This window comes from Leopardus geoffroyi, chromosome B2 (assembly GCF_018350155.1).
Source record: "Leopardus geoffroyi isolate Oge1 chromosome B2, O.geoffroyi_Oge1_pat1.0, whole genome shotgun sequence".
In the NCBI taxonomy this organism is placed as follows: domain Eukaryota; kingdom Metazoa; phylum Chordata; class Mammalia; order Carnivora; family Felidae; genus Leopardus; species Leopardus geoffroyi.
In genome coordinates this window covers 52,685,923-52,703,316 of record NC_059332.1, presented here as the reverse complement: position 1 = coordinate 52,703,316, position 17,394 = coordinate 52,685,923, and the positions used below count along the sequence as shown (strand labels likewise).

The 17,394-nt window shown below is 37.6% G+C and overlaps 1 protein-coding gene across 2 annotated transcripts in view; it reads right to left on the bottom strand.

The window, feature by feature from the left end:
* HCRTR2 (hypocretin receptor 2) overlaps positions 1-12,490 on the bottom strand; it is a 114,605-nt gene extending 102,115 nt beyond the window's left edge. For both annotated transcript variants that reach the window (XM_045498576.1, XM_045498575.1), the window contains exon 1: positions 11,932-12,490. In XM_045498576.1, the coding sequence (XP_045354532.1) occupies positions 11,932-12,154 (223 nt within the window). In that variant the 5' untranslated portion in view covers positions 12,155-12,490. The remainder of the gene's footprint in view (positions 1-11,931) is intronic.
* Between the last annotated feature and the right edge of the window lie 4,904 nt (positions 12,491-17,394).

Sequence of the window (17,394 nt, the reverse complement as noted above, 5' to 3'; positions counted from 1 at the left end):
TCCTAAACTGAGACCTCGGGGGCATTTCCCAAGTATCCTGGGCTCAGATGGGGATATGTTTGGTCCTTTTAATAGCAGAAAATATGGAATCAAGATAACATTCAGTCACAGCTCTCTTACTTCATCTGGGGTGCAAATGGTCAAATGTTTCCTTAGACTTTCATTAAATATAAAAATAACTAAAAGTTACTTTGAAACAAACACAGCTTAAGTAAGGATTTTGTATATTACAAGTTCTTCTCAGTTATCACAGAAATATAGCATGTTATTTGGAAGAATCTTGGTACAACTACCTTGAGAAAAAATGAACAAACCTGCCACAGTTTGTAAATCTCATTTGCTTTTCATGGGAAGAGCAACATAGTTTCATTGTGATATCAAGGTGATTCCAGTGTTGGAGAGAAATTTTATCACTGGTCTCTCATAATCATTACTTTCATAATTGTATAATATTTATTTTAATGTGTATGCTCCTTAAGATATTTGAAAACTCAAATTATTAAGGTTTTTAATTTTATATAAAATAAATTAAAACCTGCAATGTTTAATTTACAAAGCATATATACACTTACATGTAAAGTGTTTCTCCTGATAGAAATCTAATACTTTAATTGGTAGCCAAAAATCATATGCTTGGCACTGTTCAAGAAACTGATCATGTACTTGCAAAAAAAAAAAAAAGAAAAAAAAAGAAAATACTCTCATGGAACTTAGATGTTACTTGAGGGAGACAATGGGAAAATTGACAAACCAACACTATAATTTCAAATAGTAGTAAATTCTATGACAAAAATAAAAGGGGACGGTATCATAATATGAAGAGGGATTCAGAGTGATACAGAATGGGCATTCTTGCAGCCTTCTCTGAAGATGTGACAGGTGAACTTAGCAGGAGCCAGCTGTGAGAGGGTCACAGGGGGCTGGAAATTGTGAAGACTCTAAAGCAAGAATAAACTGAATCAGTTCAAGGAGAAGAAATTATGCTACAATGATCAATCACCCAAGGGATATTCCTTCTTACATGAATGTTCATTCAAGGACTTACTCATGTCTGTGTATTTATTCTTTTTGCTTCCCTAAAGGCTAGTTCAATTACTCATGGGGTAGTTGAAAGTATCTCTTAACTTTGTCAAAGTAAAGGCCTTATACAAAGTTTTTAGAATTCTTCACATTTCAAAGGTAGCTTCTTAATCCTGCATGAAAAAACTAGGGTGTATTGAAATCATATTAGTCATATAATGCAAATACCTGTGTGTGTATATACAAGTGTTTTTATTTTTGATTTATGTGTTTTTTTTTAATTTTTATGTATTTTTAAGTTCTTAAATTCTTATTTTCCCCTTTTCCACTGAGATAGTTTTGCTTCCTGTCAGTGACCAGTTGCAAAATTCATTATGTCTGGGGGGAAAAAAAAACACATAGATTCATATACTAGGTACTGTTATTTACTTTCAGGAATCTATGAGTCACCATCACCATCTCTGATGACTTCAAAGAACAAGGTCTTTCTAGGCTTTCCTATGTCTAAAATATAAATCAAGCCCAAGTACATAAAATGTTCCAATAATTATGAAGTCTTTTTTTTCCTGCACCAGCTGGTGAAATTTGTTAATGTATTTTTTTTTTTTTTTTTTTTAGCTTTCTAAGACTGGGAAACTTTTATAGTAAGTATTTTCATCGGAGAGACTAGATTTTTAGCTGTTCTTTTATAACCAAAAATTGACTTAGTTTCACCCAATGACAAAACTGTTTCATAAGCACTTAACCATATCTCTCTACTTCTGTCTCTGAAAGATTAGCACAATCTGAACATTTTAAGAAAGACAAATTGGCTTCAAAATGATATTTATGGGGAACATGGTTCTCTACCAAAGTGGATGACTCATTAAATTCATTCTAAATTGATAAAATAAATTATTATAGACAATGGCTTTCTGACCCCATTTCTAGCAATGTAGTGATAAAATCAAAGCCCCACATGGTTGTAACCCATGTGCTTTATAAATTCATCTTATATAGTCACTGAGTAGTAATAAAAACTCACTGAAAATCTAGGAAAGGATATTATAATTTATAATCACTGCCGTATTCCCATTGTGGAGTTAGGAATAGCAAATAAAAGGTTTTAAACTAACCACAGTTTTAAAAATTTTGAAGCGTTACCATGTCAACTTGTGGAGAAATATTCCCTGTAATTCCCTAAGGGCTCCCCTGGGGTCAGTGTATTATCATCTTTGATTATTTGAATGACAAAAACTCCCACTTAAGATAAAATTTCAAATGAACATCTTAAGAAAGTTGCAACTAACTTAGAGGAAAACTTGGAGGCTTTAGTTGGAAAATATAAAACATTTTCATTATGTTCCTAATTTTTTATCTTTTGACCTCAGTGTGAGGTCAAAACATGATTTAAAGTCCAAAAAGATGGATAGCTAGGAGTACAGCAACCAACCAAAATCTCAAAAATAAGTTACTACAAACATTATTTTAGTGAAAAGCTATACAGAATACTGGAAAATGCTAATAGAGCTATGGCATATAAGAGTCATAAGGTACAAAAAAAAAGAATCATAAGTACTGATTTCAGAAAAGACATGAAAATTATTTTAAAGAGAAATACTTCTCAAATTGAAATATTCTACAAAGCAAACGTAGCAACAGTTGCTATATTTTAGTCTTCTTCCTTTTCCCTTCATTTGTTTCTTCATTTCTCTCTCCTTTTCCCTTTTCTTTCCTTATGCAACATAACAGCAAGAAATCCAAGAATAAGAGAAAGAATGGGAACTCAAGACAGAAGCTGTAATGTTTTGGAACATGATCTTGAAAGTGGCATTTCTAGTCACCTAGAAGTAATTATCTAGAAAATATTGATCACGTCTTTTATTATCAATTTTTGTTTTCATTAAAGGAAGCTTCATTAAATGAGCCACAAAAAGGACAGATATCCCACTGTGAAAACCTTCACAAATATTTCCCCCTTTGGTTTTATTCTTTACATTATCCCTGCAATACTCTGATGAAAAATGCCAACTAAGATGGTGCTCTCCTTAAATCTTCAAAGGGCTCCCTCTAAACTGCGGTGTCAAAACTAGCTGAGATCTTCAGTATGGTACACAATCCCCATCGACTGTTCAGCTTTATCCCTAGACTCTCCTCATCTGCACTTACACTGGAGTTACTCAATTACTTAGCATTCTTTTCATAGCCCATGCTATTTCACGCCTCTTTGATTTTGCTCATGTTGTTTCCTCTGCTTAGAACATCCTTACCCAATTTTCTTCACCTGTGCAACTTGAATTCATGCATTAATACTCAGTGTGGGTGACATCTCCTCCTGAATCTTTCTGTAATCCCCCAAATGGAACTAAGTGTCCTTGTATGCTTCCACTGTATCCTGTAACCCATCTATCAAGCACTTGTCACATTATATTTAGATTATCTGTTAATAGGTCTGTCTTTAGCTGAAGTGTAGGTTCCATGGTTTCTATTATCTTTGTACCCTAGATTCTTAGCACAGTAATTGGCACAAAGTATCCCAATATTGTGTTATTTCCACTGGCAGAGATCCACAATATGAAATGGATATACCTATCAGCTTCTCTTAGGCTTATGCCAATAGGTATTTGATTCCTCTAATTTTCCTTATTCTCAGTCTATGTGCATTAAATATATTTTTAACCATTGCATGGTTTCTGTAACAGAGACAGTGTTCCTTTACCCTTTCCAGTCCTAGTTGGAGTTAGGTTGACAAAATTTGATTGGTTTTGGCCAAATGATCATAAGGCATAACTGACATGTGTTGACATTAGGCAAAGGTAGTTTAGAGCCAGTATAGTTTTCCAGTTCACTCTTCTCCTACCATGAGGGTGCTAGATACTTTATATGCCACCTAATAACTCATACATGAATTGAAAAATTTTAAACAAGGTAATTTTATTATCTCACAGCCTCTAAAGGGTCTATGAAGAGTTTAGTGAGATCTGTCTCAGAGTATGTCAGTAAGTTTCCGTCAAGCTAGGGGATTGGGGGAGGATGCTATTATGTTATCTCAGACTCTGGCTGAAGGATTTGTCTCCAAGTTCATGTGGTTGTTTGCAGGGCATATTTTTTTTTAATTTTTTTTTCAATGTTTATTTATTTTTGGGACAGAGAGAGACAGAGCATGAACGGGGTAGGGGCAGAGAGAGAGGGAGACACAGAATCGGAAACAGGCTCCAGGCTCTGGGCCATCAGCCCAGAGCCTGACGCGGGGCTCGAACTCCCGGACCGCGAGATCGTGACCTGGGTGAAGTCGGACGCTTAACCGACTGCGCCACCCAGGCGCCCCAAGGGCATATTTACCGTACAGTTTTTGGATGGATATTTTAATTTCCCACCATGTGGGTTGCTTATAACAAGGCAGCTTATTTTCTCCAGGGTGCAAAATATACAAGAATGAGAGAGAATGGGAACTCAAGGCAGGAGCTGCAACCTTTTATAATATTCAAAGTGATATACAATCACTTCTGCTGTATGTTGTTGGTCACCCAGATCAATTCTTGCACAATGTGAAAGGGAGCTACACAGGGTTGTAGTTGATCAGTTGATGGGGGAACATTGGGAACCATTTTAGAGGCTGGTCACAACAGAGGCCACATGTCAAAGTGGTGCATGAAACATGAAGGACCCCTCAACCAGGAGTCATTGTATGAAACAGACTCTCCCATCCATATTAAATGTTAAACAAACAATAAATAAACTTCTGTGACAATAACCCAATGAAAATCCAGGGTTTATTTGCTACTTTGGCATAGCCTAGCTATTCCAACCAATAAAGCTCTTTCTGTATATTTGACTATTGAAAGAGACTATGATGATTCAAAGGACTTCAAATATTCTAAGATTTGTAAATTTAAGTTCTTATTTTAAATCAAAACACAGGAATTCTTTCCTTTCTTTCTTTTTGCCAGGCTCATGAATTTGGCTAATCTTTATTCAGAAAACTGACAAAATCAGATATTAAAGACATCATAGCTGAAAGTCAGACAAAGTTAGTTAGCATGTCTTATCCTGGGATCTTGGAATACAAGACTGGCAAGCTTTTCCCAAGCTGACACATAACCCCTTGATATTTCCATGTACGCAAACTTTTCTTTTAAAGTAATTATAACTCACTTCAAGTACTTGATCCACTAAACATGACATACCTTATAATGTTGTGGAGAATAAATCAGACAATATATAAATGTAACAATGTCTTCTGAAGAGTAAAATACTATATAATTGTTAAGCATTGTTCATATATATTATATATTTAAAGAACATTACTAGAAAAAGCTCAGTGATGATAATCTCAAAATATTTTTAAGAATAAAATACATATTCTGTTGGAAACAAATTTAATGCTATTTAAAATATATATCCTATATCCATTTACTTGGTTAAAAGATAACGTCTCATTGAGAACAAAAGTAAAATGAATAAAAGCAGCCCAAAGAGTCAGCAATTCAACGCTGGACATATATTTCATGTGTCTTATCCAGTATCATCTCCAAGTGTTCTATTGTCTGTGTTTAAAGGTCATTTTATGCCTGGTGTGAAGGGCAATGTTCTTTGGACATATATAACACCATTATGCTCTAGGAACATCATTATTTGACATAAAGATTGACCTATTCAGTTAAATCAGTAGAAATGTATGATTTTTAAAAAAGTAACAGTTATATCAGAAAAAGAAAAAATAAAATACATGAGTAGGTTTGAAAACCAAAAAAGAAAAGAAAAAAAAATTAGATTATTTGACACATTAAATATTTAGATTCTGTCTTAAGACCAAATGTGTGTGTGTCTAAAGACAGCACATCCAATAACTAAATAATCCTTGGCCACAATTATCTAACATTTATCCAGTGATTCACCCCCCCCCCACACACACACACCCTGAACAGGCAAAAGTGTTTTTGGCATCACCTAGTTTACCTTGAAAATTTCTCTTGTAAAGTAACCCTAGCCTGACCTTGATTAGCTTATCAAATGAGCTCATCCCCATAGCTGAAGAATTGTAGTCTACCAGAGATATGGCATGGCAACATGCCAGAACAACTCTGTAAATCGTCTAGAGGGCACATCTAAGCATCATTTCCACTCTTTTTTCGTCTGTGTTTCTGAGTCAGGATTAGAAGTAAGGGAGACAGGATGAAGTAATGGAAAACAGGTGGGCCATGGGATCTGCTCAATCCATATTTGGATTATTGCCAAATATTATTGCCAAATACTGCCACTTATTGTCTGAATATACTTTGGAACAAGTTAAAATAGCTTTTGAATTTCATTTTACTCATTTGTAAAGTGAAGCTATTAATCTCCTCCTTACAAGTTTGTTATGAGGCATCAATAAAATACATATATTTGTTGTGGAGCTTAGTATTCAGAACCTGGCATATACTACTCAATAAACATTCTTCATTTTTCTTTGCAGTGACAAAGGGAACTAGAGATGAATCCTTAGCTTCCCCTAACACAGGTCACTGACTGACTCCTATTAATGAGCCACTACTTAACAGAACCTGCATGCCTATGGGAATGGGCTATGTCATAATGCTATAAGAAGAAAGATGACAAAATCTTCTTTCACCTATAAAATAACACAAGCAATGGATACTCTGGGGAGCCGAATGAGAATTCAGGAACTTTGAACTGCTAACATAGCTGTAGTACATGAGGGTTTGCAAATATATTCTAGAATATAAAATGATGAAAATTAGTGTAAAGATATAAAATATATATGTCCTAATTAAACCAATAAAAATTGTAAAAACTAGAATACTGTATTTTTATTTGAGTGTTAGATTTCACCTCTTTTGAAAATGGGTATTTTCATTATTTAATTTTCCTCACTTTTTTTCAAATATAGGAAGAATTCATTACATTTAAATTATCAGTAGCACATGTTATCTCATTTCTGTACATGATAAATGTTGCTGTTGTCTATGAAATAGCCATTTAAAAAGTCATCACTGGGATTTTGTTCAAATCAAAAACATGAGTTATTTTACCCAATAAAACTAGGTGGTTATGAGTTTAGTAAAAGTGTGGAGGCATCTGTCTAATTCATATTCAGATAAGCATATATTACATTCTGTAACAAAAAACACACAAGTTTAAAGCTCAGTGGCTAGTATAAGCTTTTATAGGCATCATTCATGACTTCTATCAGGTCTTGGAAGAAATGAGTAATGTATTATCTCTAACCTATTCTGTCTCCTGTGAAGGAAAGGGTAGGTTTAGAAACACCCATGAATGTGAACTGGGCATTAGGAGAAGCAGGAAAGAAATGTTTCTTAGGCTTAAGAGTAGTGGGAACTTGTAACTCTGCCAGTTCCATCTCTGGGACATATGATTAGCTCTGTAAGAAGCAACCCATTACAGATATTCATCCATCTATCCACCCAAATTAGCTTAACTGTTACTGGGTAAATTTTGTAATAGGCACTGTGCTTCAACTAAGTTAAATCAACATATTACCTCTGTGTGTGTGTGTGTGTGTGTGTGTGTGTGTGCGCGCGCGCGCGTGCACATGCACGCACGCACACACACATGCTATGTAAAACATTAATAGACCAAAACAACCCAACTACAACCCATAACTCACTAAATGGGACCCAATACAAGCAAATTTAAACTAAAAGACAGAAAATTATCATAATGGTTAGCAATGCCCTTCACTGAGAGTTGAGAAGGCAATGTTAAGTAGTTAATATAAGCGCACTAAACACCTGTTAGGGTGAGTGGGTGGAACTGGTATGGAAAAGGAGAACAACATGTGCAAACTCCATTTCACTAATAGCTTTTAGGAAACCTCTTAAATGATAAAAAGGCTAGAGCAGAGGTCATAAAGAGCTCTGTTAGCTACAGACTGGCCGTGTAGGCAGAGGAAGGCTGTAAACTACATCAGGGGTAGATCTCAATAGTGGGAATGAAGAGATAGAAATCGGCATTTATTGTCTACTATATGTCAGGTAAAATACACACACACACACACACACACACACACACACACACACACACGTGTGTGTGTGTATATACCCCTGTATATGTGATGTTCTCATAAGATTTCTACAAGGCAGGTAGTATTAACCTTAATTTTCGATTAGAAAAAACAGACAGAGAGAGTTCAATAACTTGCTAATGATCACACAAGAAGCAAGAAGCACAGCTGAAATGATGTCATGTGTTGAATGTTCTCGTCATCTTTCACATGGAGACAGCAACAGGGAAGATAGAAGCATTCCAGGTGAAAAATCATGATATCTTTGAATGCAAAATTAAGGGAGGCAGAGATTTGCTCATTTCCTCCAGATGTTTAATGTTTCAATTGACCAGAAACCATCACTCCACCCAGTTTCAACTCAAGAGAAAAGAAATAAGTACAACATCAACTATATTACTTTGAGTGTCCCTAAGAGCCCTCCCCTCAACACACATTAATTTTAAAAACATTGCTCAAAATGTACTGGTCAAATAATTGAATGCATCTACTTGGCTATAGTACAAGACATACTTAGGAATAGGTTATATATGGCATAATTTTCAAGATACTGGAAAAACACTGCTTCCAAAAAGAACTCTGTCCCACCTTTCTTCCTATGACCTAAAATTCTATAAGTAGACATGCACATGTCTTTTATTAGAATGCATATACTCATGAAATTTAATGTAGAGTAACTTGTGTCTTAGTTTGAATGACTTGTGTTGCATTTGTTTTTTTTTTTTTTTTCCAGAAAACTACTTTCCATCACAGGGAAGAAATATCCGATACATATGGGAGAAGGGACACAATGAAAGAGATGGGCTGTGGAGAGAAGAAAAAGAGGTAGAGATGATCAAGAATTTGTCATTCTGCTCAGGGCATATCCTGTTACATCACTTCACAAAATGACAGTGTGGGAGAAATGACTTCTAACTGATCACATTATATTTGTAAGTTCAACAAGGTTGAGATTTTCCAAGTAGTTACATAAAAGTGCAAATGGTGAATGGACCCAAAGGGTCAGGGATTACATCTGCTGCCAACACTGTGGTCTTTCACCTTCATGCCTAATGTTACCTCTTTATCTTACATGAATAATGTGATTCCTTGTCCTGCCACTCTATGCATAAAATTACTTACACTAAAGGGGCAAAAAAGCAATTCTCAATCTAATCCGTTTTGCAAATTTGACAGTGACATTAAAGAGCAGGAAGTTGTCTGTGAGTAATGACACTGATCATTTGTTTAAATGTCAAACTTCGTCAACTTTCAGGGAATGTGTCCATAAAGAATGGGTTTCCGTTCAGCCAGAGAGGATTTCAGTGTTATTTAGTCTTGAAGAAAATAGCTGTTAGTATCTTGAGAGCATAATGCTTTGAGTAAAATTTTCTTTTTAAGCTGAATGGAATTGGCCATTTCAGCACTTGGGGCTGTGGACAGTGTTCTCTTCCTTGTATTATGAAACACATAGTCTTACTGTAGAGGTGTTTCCTTTTTGAAACTAAAACATTCTCCAGGCTAACAAACCTATACTCCTAAACTATGCAATTAGAATATGGAGACTATGCATCAACATCCTGTGTAAAGTCAGAATGAAGTAACAGCAAAGGGAAACAAATTTTATCACAGAGATTAAGTGTGAAATAAATATTAAGGAAGGGAATTAGTTATGATTTGCAGCTATTCCTGCAAAACAGGTCAAATTTTTACTGCAATGCAATAACATTCCTCTCTGGATAGGATTTTGCTTCAGACAATGACAGAGCCATTAACCCTTCATGGTAATTTATTAACAGTGGACATAGATGCAAGAGAGAACAGGAAGTACATTTAATAGGCTTGCAGACAGCAAAGAGCAGAGAATTCATTCTCTCTATGCTTTCTAGCTCTAGAGTGGAATATCAATGGAGAATTCTGGATCTGAGATCAGATGAAATGGAGTTGAATCTGAATAGTGTTCTTTAATTAGCCATTTCATTTCTCTAAGTCCTGTTTCTCCTCCTGTCAAATGTGGGTTACTTTGAGGTTTAAGTGAGGATGTAGGCAGAGAGGTCTGGCATACTGGTAGGTACTCAATGGATGTTCAATTTAGATTATTTACTTTTCATTAAGCATTGGCATAATACAGTGATAGGTTTCTATGCTAGTGGCCAGATGTTTTAATAGCTGTAAACTCTAAGAAGGGATGTCAAAAAAGGGAAACAAGAAAGGCATCATTATTAACAGACTTATCCTTATAGCAAAGTATCCCAAGTGTGTGTATTTTCACCCTCATCCACCTTATTTGCGCCACCCAAAGATTCCCCTTATGTTTACCTTTTAAAAAATCAACAAAAGGAGAGTAGCCTGAAAATAACACAGTAAGCATTAAAAAAACAACTACAAAGTTTTCAGAGGATTCTTATCTCCCTTCAAAAATAACATTTTACCAACTCTGTCCAGAATGCTTCTCAGCCACATACTTAGCAACTACTCTGTCTTTTGAATTGATGAGAGACTACTTTGAATGCTTCCTACCCAGAATGACACACTTGGGGAGAGAAGGTAAAAATCAGATTAATGCTAAAAGCCTGATAAGTTCCTTATCATCCTCCCTTGCAGCTACAAATTCTTTGCTTTGGACTTCAAAGCCACTCAACCTATCTCACCTCACCCCGTCTTCTTCCCTTTTTATAACTGAAAATCAAGAGCAGCAATCTTGTAGCCCCCCCCATCTCCTCCTGTCATTTTCAACAGAGATTGCCTCCACACTGCCCTCTGCATTTGAAACGCCTCCCACTCTCCATTCATCAAGGTACATGCTCCTTCCATTCACAATTTATGTTAAGTCGTCCCTCCCTTCCAAAGCTCCTTTTCTTTAAGTGGATTCCCCAGCTACCCTAATAAACTCCACCACCAGTCTCATACAGCACTGTACCTCCCACCCCCACGACCCCACCCCCCTCCCCCTGCAACATTCAGAAATTACGCTAAGGTGGGAAATGGATGAGGAAATCTATGTCTGCATACGAACCCAGACAGGAACAAATAGAGCTTAGCATTAAGCTCACCATCTCCTCTCAGAAGGGGAAAAAAAAAAAATTACAAATTTTTTTTTTTCCAAGCCTGACAACAAGCATGTTCTGTGGGGGGGGGGGGGGGAATACACACACACACACACACACACACACACACACATACATACACACACACACATACACACATACAGGTCGAGTGGATGAATGAATGAATGGATAGGTGGATGAATGATTGCGATCTCTTTGGTACTTTTCTCAGATGCCCCTCCTTCTTGCTTGCTCCTGGCAGGGTTTCTGTTTAATTCAGCTTCAGCGTGTGAGTGCATCTCTATGTTTTGCCTCTGTCTCCACTCACTGCCCTTTCATTACCACCTCTAGACAGAGCCGAAGCCTCCGCGTCAAAGGGCACCCTACCTAGCTCACAAATGCTTTGTGACTCCAACGGCCAAAGACAGCTTGCTCCTCAGGAGCACAGCTTTGCATTTTGCCAGCTTCACCTCTCCGGAAAGCCCCCCAAACAGCCGGCTACGTTACACAAAAGGATGACTAATTTCCCCATACTCAACAAAATCCACCTGAGACCCAGTCGCTGCCCCTCTCTTGGGGCTTGTAACCTAGGTGTTCGCAAAAGAAACACGCTTCCCTGCTTCTCCCTGCAGATGCAAAAAGGAATTACGACTCCAGGGCTGGGTCCTGGTTCCTTAAATCAGAAAACTTTTTTTCTTTCTTTCTTTTCTTTTCTTTTTTTTTTTTTTTTTTTTCTTTTTTTAAAAACCAAACCCCACCCCGAGAGCAGCGACCTCTTTGTTTGCATCCCAAGGGGAGGGAGGGGTCTCCTGAGCCTTTGCAGCCAGGGGTGGAGGGGACGTGACAGCCCTCTGGAGGGCTGCCCTGGACGAGACTCACCCAGGACGTTCCCAATGAGAGCCACCACGAACACGATGATGTAGCCGGCGATCAGGACCCACTCATATTCTTTCGGGTGTAGGTATTCCCTCCACAGGTACCGCAGGAATTCCTCGTCGTCATAGTCGGTGGGGTTTAAAAAAGGCTCTTGAGTTTCATTCAGCTCCGAAGCAGATGACCAGTTGCGACAAGGGGGGGAGTCCTCCAGTTTGGTACCGGACATCACGGGCTCGAGTCCGGTTCCGCTCAGTGCCGCAAGCCGCTCTTCCCCTGCCCCATGAGCCCTGTGATTTGCGGTGGGAAAGGCGGCGCGGAGACGCGAGAAGGGGCTTCGGAGCAGAAAATGACGTGAAAAGTTACTGAGCCAATGCCTCCGGAGTCTTGTGCCCGGCAACTTCTGCGGCGGCTTCGCTGTCTTTGCAGACGATTTTGAAGAGAGGCGGCTGAGGAACTGGGGACCCGGCACTGGAGGCTGCAGCAATGACACCGGGAGGAGACAGCTACCTCGGGCTCGGCTCAGGCTCAATTACTCCTCATTCCAACACTGAGTCCGCAGCCCACAGCCTCCGCCCGCGCTGAGGGAGAGCCGAAGCTGGGGGGGGGTGGGGGTGGGGGTAGTCCTGAAAATCTTTTTAACCTGTTTCTCCCCCTTTTCTACTTTTCCCCTCCATTTCTCACGTGCAGTTCCCATGACCCACACACAGACACGTGTAGGTCTATTGACATGACAGTCATGTGAACATATGGCTAATATAGGATTTGTTGTTAATATAGGATTTGTCTTTTTAATGTAAACATAAAAGGAATGAGGAGGGGCCACTGTGTTCCTCAAGTAGGTCCATGCAAAAGTCATCTCAGGCAAACACTGTAGCGTTTGTTTGGCTTTGCCAGCTTAGCACTTGCTGAATCTTGAACATAGCACCTCCTCTCCCCATTCTCCAAAGTGGAGAAGGAGACCATTTTTTGAATCGAAGGATATAGTTAGCTGGCATTGTACTTGCACTACCAAGTGTCACAGGAAAAACAACAGCGATTCCTTGAAGGACGCTAGGGTCATATGTGTGCTCATAGTTGATGTTGTTCAAGCAACGTTACAGATCAAACAGGGTGAAAGGAACTTCTTAGAAGGATGTAGTGGTGTGCACACAAATGCTCCCTGGTTAATACCACACCCCACTGGTCTTTCTTCTTATTGACCCAGGACTGATGTCACCTGCCACTCTCTAATGAAACTGATTTTGTCTCTAAGAATAGTATTTTGGGATTTGTCATAGTATGAGTTCAGGATCCTTTCGTTCTCAATAACTGTGATAGGAATACTGCATTTGATTATAATTTTGTACATGGGAAGGACCTCAGACAGCATCTAGCCTGAACTTTAGCTTAATATTAAAAGCCTTCTAATAACTTGGCTGATGTTCTCCCACCTAGTTTGGATGGACCACCTCAGTTTCTGACTTCCACCATCGTGGGGCTGTTCTAAGGTTTAGAGAACTCTTCTTTACATTAAGATAAGATTTTAAACCAATATACAACTTTCTTAGTCTTCTACTCTCAATTCCTACTTTGCATCTTGGTGCTACGTGGAATAAATCTTCCATATGCCAATCCTTCACTCAAATAAGTATAATAGCCCCATTCCCTTTCCTCCACTTTTCCTCTAATTATTTCCACTGTTTTTCAAATGACACTATCCCCACGACCTCCGGTCATTTGGTCTTCCTTTAGGCAGTTGTCAATGCCTTGCATAATAGGAAACTAGGAGATACAGTAATTTGGATGGGTTTTGCTGGTACAAAATGTACATTATCATGTGGATGCAACCAACGCCTATAATGAATTTGTTTATTCAAATGTCACAAGACACTGTTAGTTCACATTAGGGTTAAGTCAATCTTCCTGGCTCTACCATAGTCATAATTCTTCACATCTGTTTTCTAATTTACATCTGACAAAATTCTCTCATACACATTATTTTAAAACCACTGAGGAGCTGACTATGATTAGCCCTGTTTTACAGCCGAGGAAACGGTTCTGGAGAAGTTAAACGATTTACCAAAGGTCAAGTGACTAATCTGCAGCAAGACCATTCTGTTCTTCTGATCCCAGCTTGGGGTTTCCATTATTCTACAGATGTCATATTTCACAAGAAATACTATTATTATATTTTCCCAGTCTGCACTAGTCACTTAAGAGAAGAAAAATAAATGGGCATTTGATACCTCTGACAAATATTTACTTAATTTTTCTATTCCATTGCCAGTGATACAAGTTAAACAAGGTTACTGCTTTCATGCACTTTACTTTCTAGGGAAGACAGAAAGGAAACAAATTGACTAATAAATACATAAGAAGAATATTAGGAAGGGATAAATCTTATGTTTTAAAACAAAATCCAGTGAAGTGATGGTGAGTGGAGAGTCTCAAAGGCCATGTTAGAAACAGATGGTAAAAAGGCCTGTGAGTAGAGGTAACATATAAGTAGGATACTCCCATGATGTATGCACATATTAATTTAATTTTTCTAATTTGAGGTTTCACCAGATCTTAAATACTGATGCTATTATCCAAAGAATTAGCCATTTCACCAGACCTCTTGTCATCAGTGAATTTGACAAGCAGGCCTTCTGTGGTTTCATTCATGTTCTCCGATACAAATCTGCTAACTTTATTCTGTGGCATAATGTGTCCCTCTGATTTATTAATGTATGTTGTTTTCCTCTTCCATGTACTATTATTTTCAAAATGGGAAAGGCTGTTGCTACTTTAGTTGTAGTCTATATTCTGTGACATCTTCAAATTTTTTGTCATTGACAAAACACAAATATGGACCCTGGATGCTGTTTTCTAAGTATTCACTGTTTTTGCGTGTGTGATATTTCACCTCACCTATACTTCAATCCACTCTTTTTAAATTTTCTACCTGCAGTTAATCATCACTCTTTATTAGAAGTGTAAATAAGGAGAAATGAAAACATGTCTTGTTCTGATGTGTGCTTTATGTTGTGACAAGCCTGGATTTACCTTGAAAAATGTTCCAGTTTTTCTGTCCATAATTTATAGGTGATTTATTTTAAATATGTGGTACTCTGTTGCCATACAAAAATTCCACTCAAACCTTCAAATTATTATTTTATTTTGTTGCAAGCACGTTAGAGAGGATAAATATTGCAGTACTCATTTTGATGTGATACCTTTCCTTAGATCGTCTGATATATTTTAGGACATTTGAAAAGAATGTTTAGATCTGAAGATATTGTTTTCTTCAATTCAGAATCTTTCTGCTACATGAAGAGAAAAGGAGTCATCTCAATATCACAAGACAGTATAGAAAGTTCTAAATTTGTCTAGTGATGACCTCTTAAGGTTGTTATAAGAATTCAATGAATTAATATTTTTAGAAAAGTCTCTGGTATATAGAAGGGATTTGAAAATGTTGAATAAGATTTAGAATGATGTGGTCTCCTGGTGTGAATATTATTTGCTTTACATATCAATTCCTCTAAGTGTTAATATATATTTAGAAAAAGTAATGTGGCTCACAATAGTCTAAGTAATTCTGTTTAACTACCTATCTTAAGTTTATTTCTGTCACTTTTAACTCTCCGACTAACTCTCTGAATATATTAAAAATGAGAAAGAAAAGGAAAATAAAACCCCAAAACAGATCCCCCCCACCTCAGCAGTTGTAGTTAAGTTGCTCAGAGATCACAGATTACATTGGCTGTCCCAGTTTTTATATTCTTATTCCTGATGCCAGACCACACTTTTTGAAGCCTATAATAACTTTATGAATCCATTTCATTAAATATTTCTGAGTATTCCCTACGTTCCCAGGAGTTTAGTTAAGAGCTGGAGGCATCAAGATCAATAAGACATAGTCTAGCCTCAATGATTGCGTAGTGCACCAGCGAAATTAGCAGTGTTATGATTATAGAATCACTCTGTGAGTTTCTAGGGTAGAAGGATGCAGAGTGTCACAAGAACATGAAAGAACACCTAATTCAGGCTGGAGAAAACCAAAATGAATGGCTCCCCACAGGGAAAGTCACTCTTGTGCTGACTCCTTGAAGAGAAAGAGAAGATTACTAGATGGTTAGGAATGGGAGGTATTCAGGTGGGGGGTGGCGGGGTGGGCAGCATTTCATGAACTTGGAAACAGGAGAAATCAGGTAGTGCACAGACAAAAGCAAGGTGAAGTGAACAAGGTCGACTTTCACAACATCTCTGGCAATGATGTGGAAAATGGGAGTACAGAATGATAAGACTGAGGATAGGGTACCACATAGGAGACTAGTATAAAGATCCTTTTGTCAGAAGGCAGGCAACAGTTGTAAGGATTGAGAGGAGATGGGTGTCATTAAAAAAAATGATGGTTTGAACAGACATCATCCAGAAGGCAGAAATTTTATTACTTTCTTGAAGAAGGCTGAATACATGGTAATAGTATGTTTAAAGTTTATTTCTCTATTATGCTGTGTAGTTTGAAAAATAAATTGAAGGAAGGAATAGAAAGGTGTCCCTGTGTTGACTTTTCAGGTATCTGAAAAAAAGTTGTTTTCCTTCCTTCTTTTCTGTCGGAATGAAAACAAAATCAAGTCTAAGCACTCTCGGTAATGACTGTACTGAGCTTACATATTCTCCAAATAAATGCAATAGTTTTGCAGGAAGTTATCTGACATCTCTCAATTCCAAACACTACATTTTCTTTAAGATGGCCTTGCTAAATCTTTCTGGAAAAGTCTTTGAATCATGGAAAGGGCTAGAAATCTATTTTTCAGGAATAAAGGGGGAAATGTATTTCTGATAACATGTTCCTCTCAGGAGAAACTTCTGAGTGGGTTACTGAGATGAAACTCAGATGCCTAGAAGACTCAGACATTAATAATCAAAACTACATGATGCAAATTACCCAAAACTTTTCTGACTTTTCTTCCCATCCTTATATTACTCCCTCATTTATTTACTTATGTCTTATTTTAGACTAGGTTCTCTCTGTCCCTTCTTGCCTCCTAACCTGTATGATCATATTGGGTACGTTCCCTTCATGGTTCTTTTATTCAACAATCTATGGAAGTCATGCTCTATTCCTATCTCATGTTGACCATAGACAAACACCGTTCTCTTATTCAGTTTTTATCACATGAAAAGCATAGAGGAGTAAGCAAGTAATTCAATTCAGTAAAGCAAATGCCCTTATGTGTACATCTAAAATGGTCTGAAAGTGCAGGAAGAGACATCTACTCTGTCAAAGTGGGGTCAGCGAAGGAGGATGTTATCTAAGCTCAGAACTGAAGAATGGAGAATGATAGCCTCCAATGGAAGGGTTGTGAGAGTTGGTAACAGAATGGAAGCAAGTAACTTGTTTGTGAGACAACACTAAGAGTCAACATTTGATGCGTGCTTAAGTGAGCTAAGCCCTGTACCAAGCACATTGCAAGTATTAACTCAGTTGATATTTAC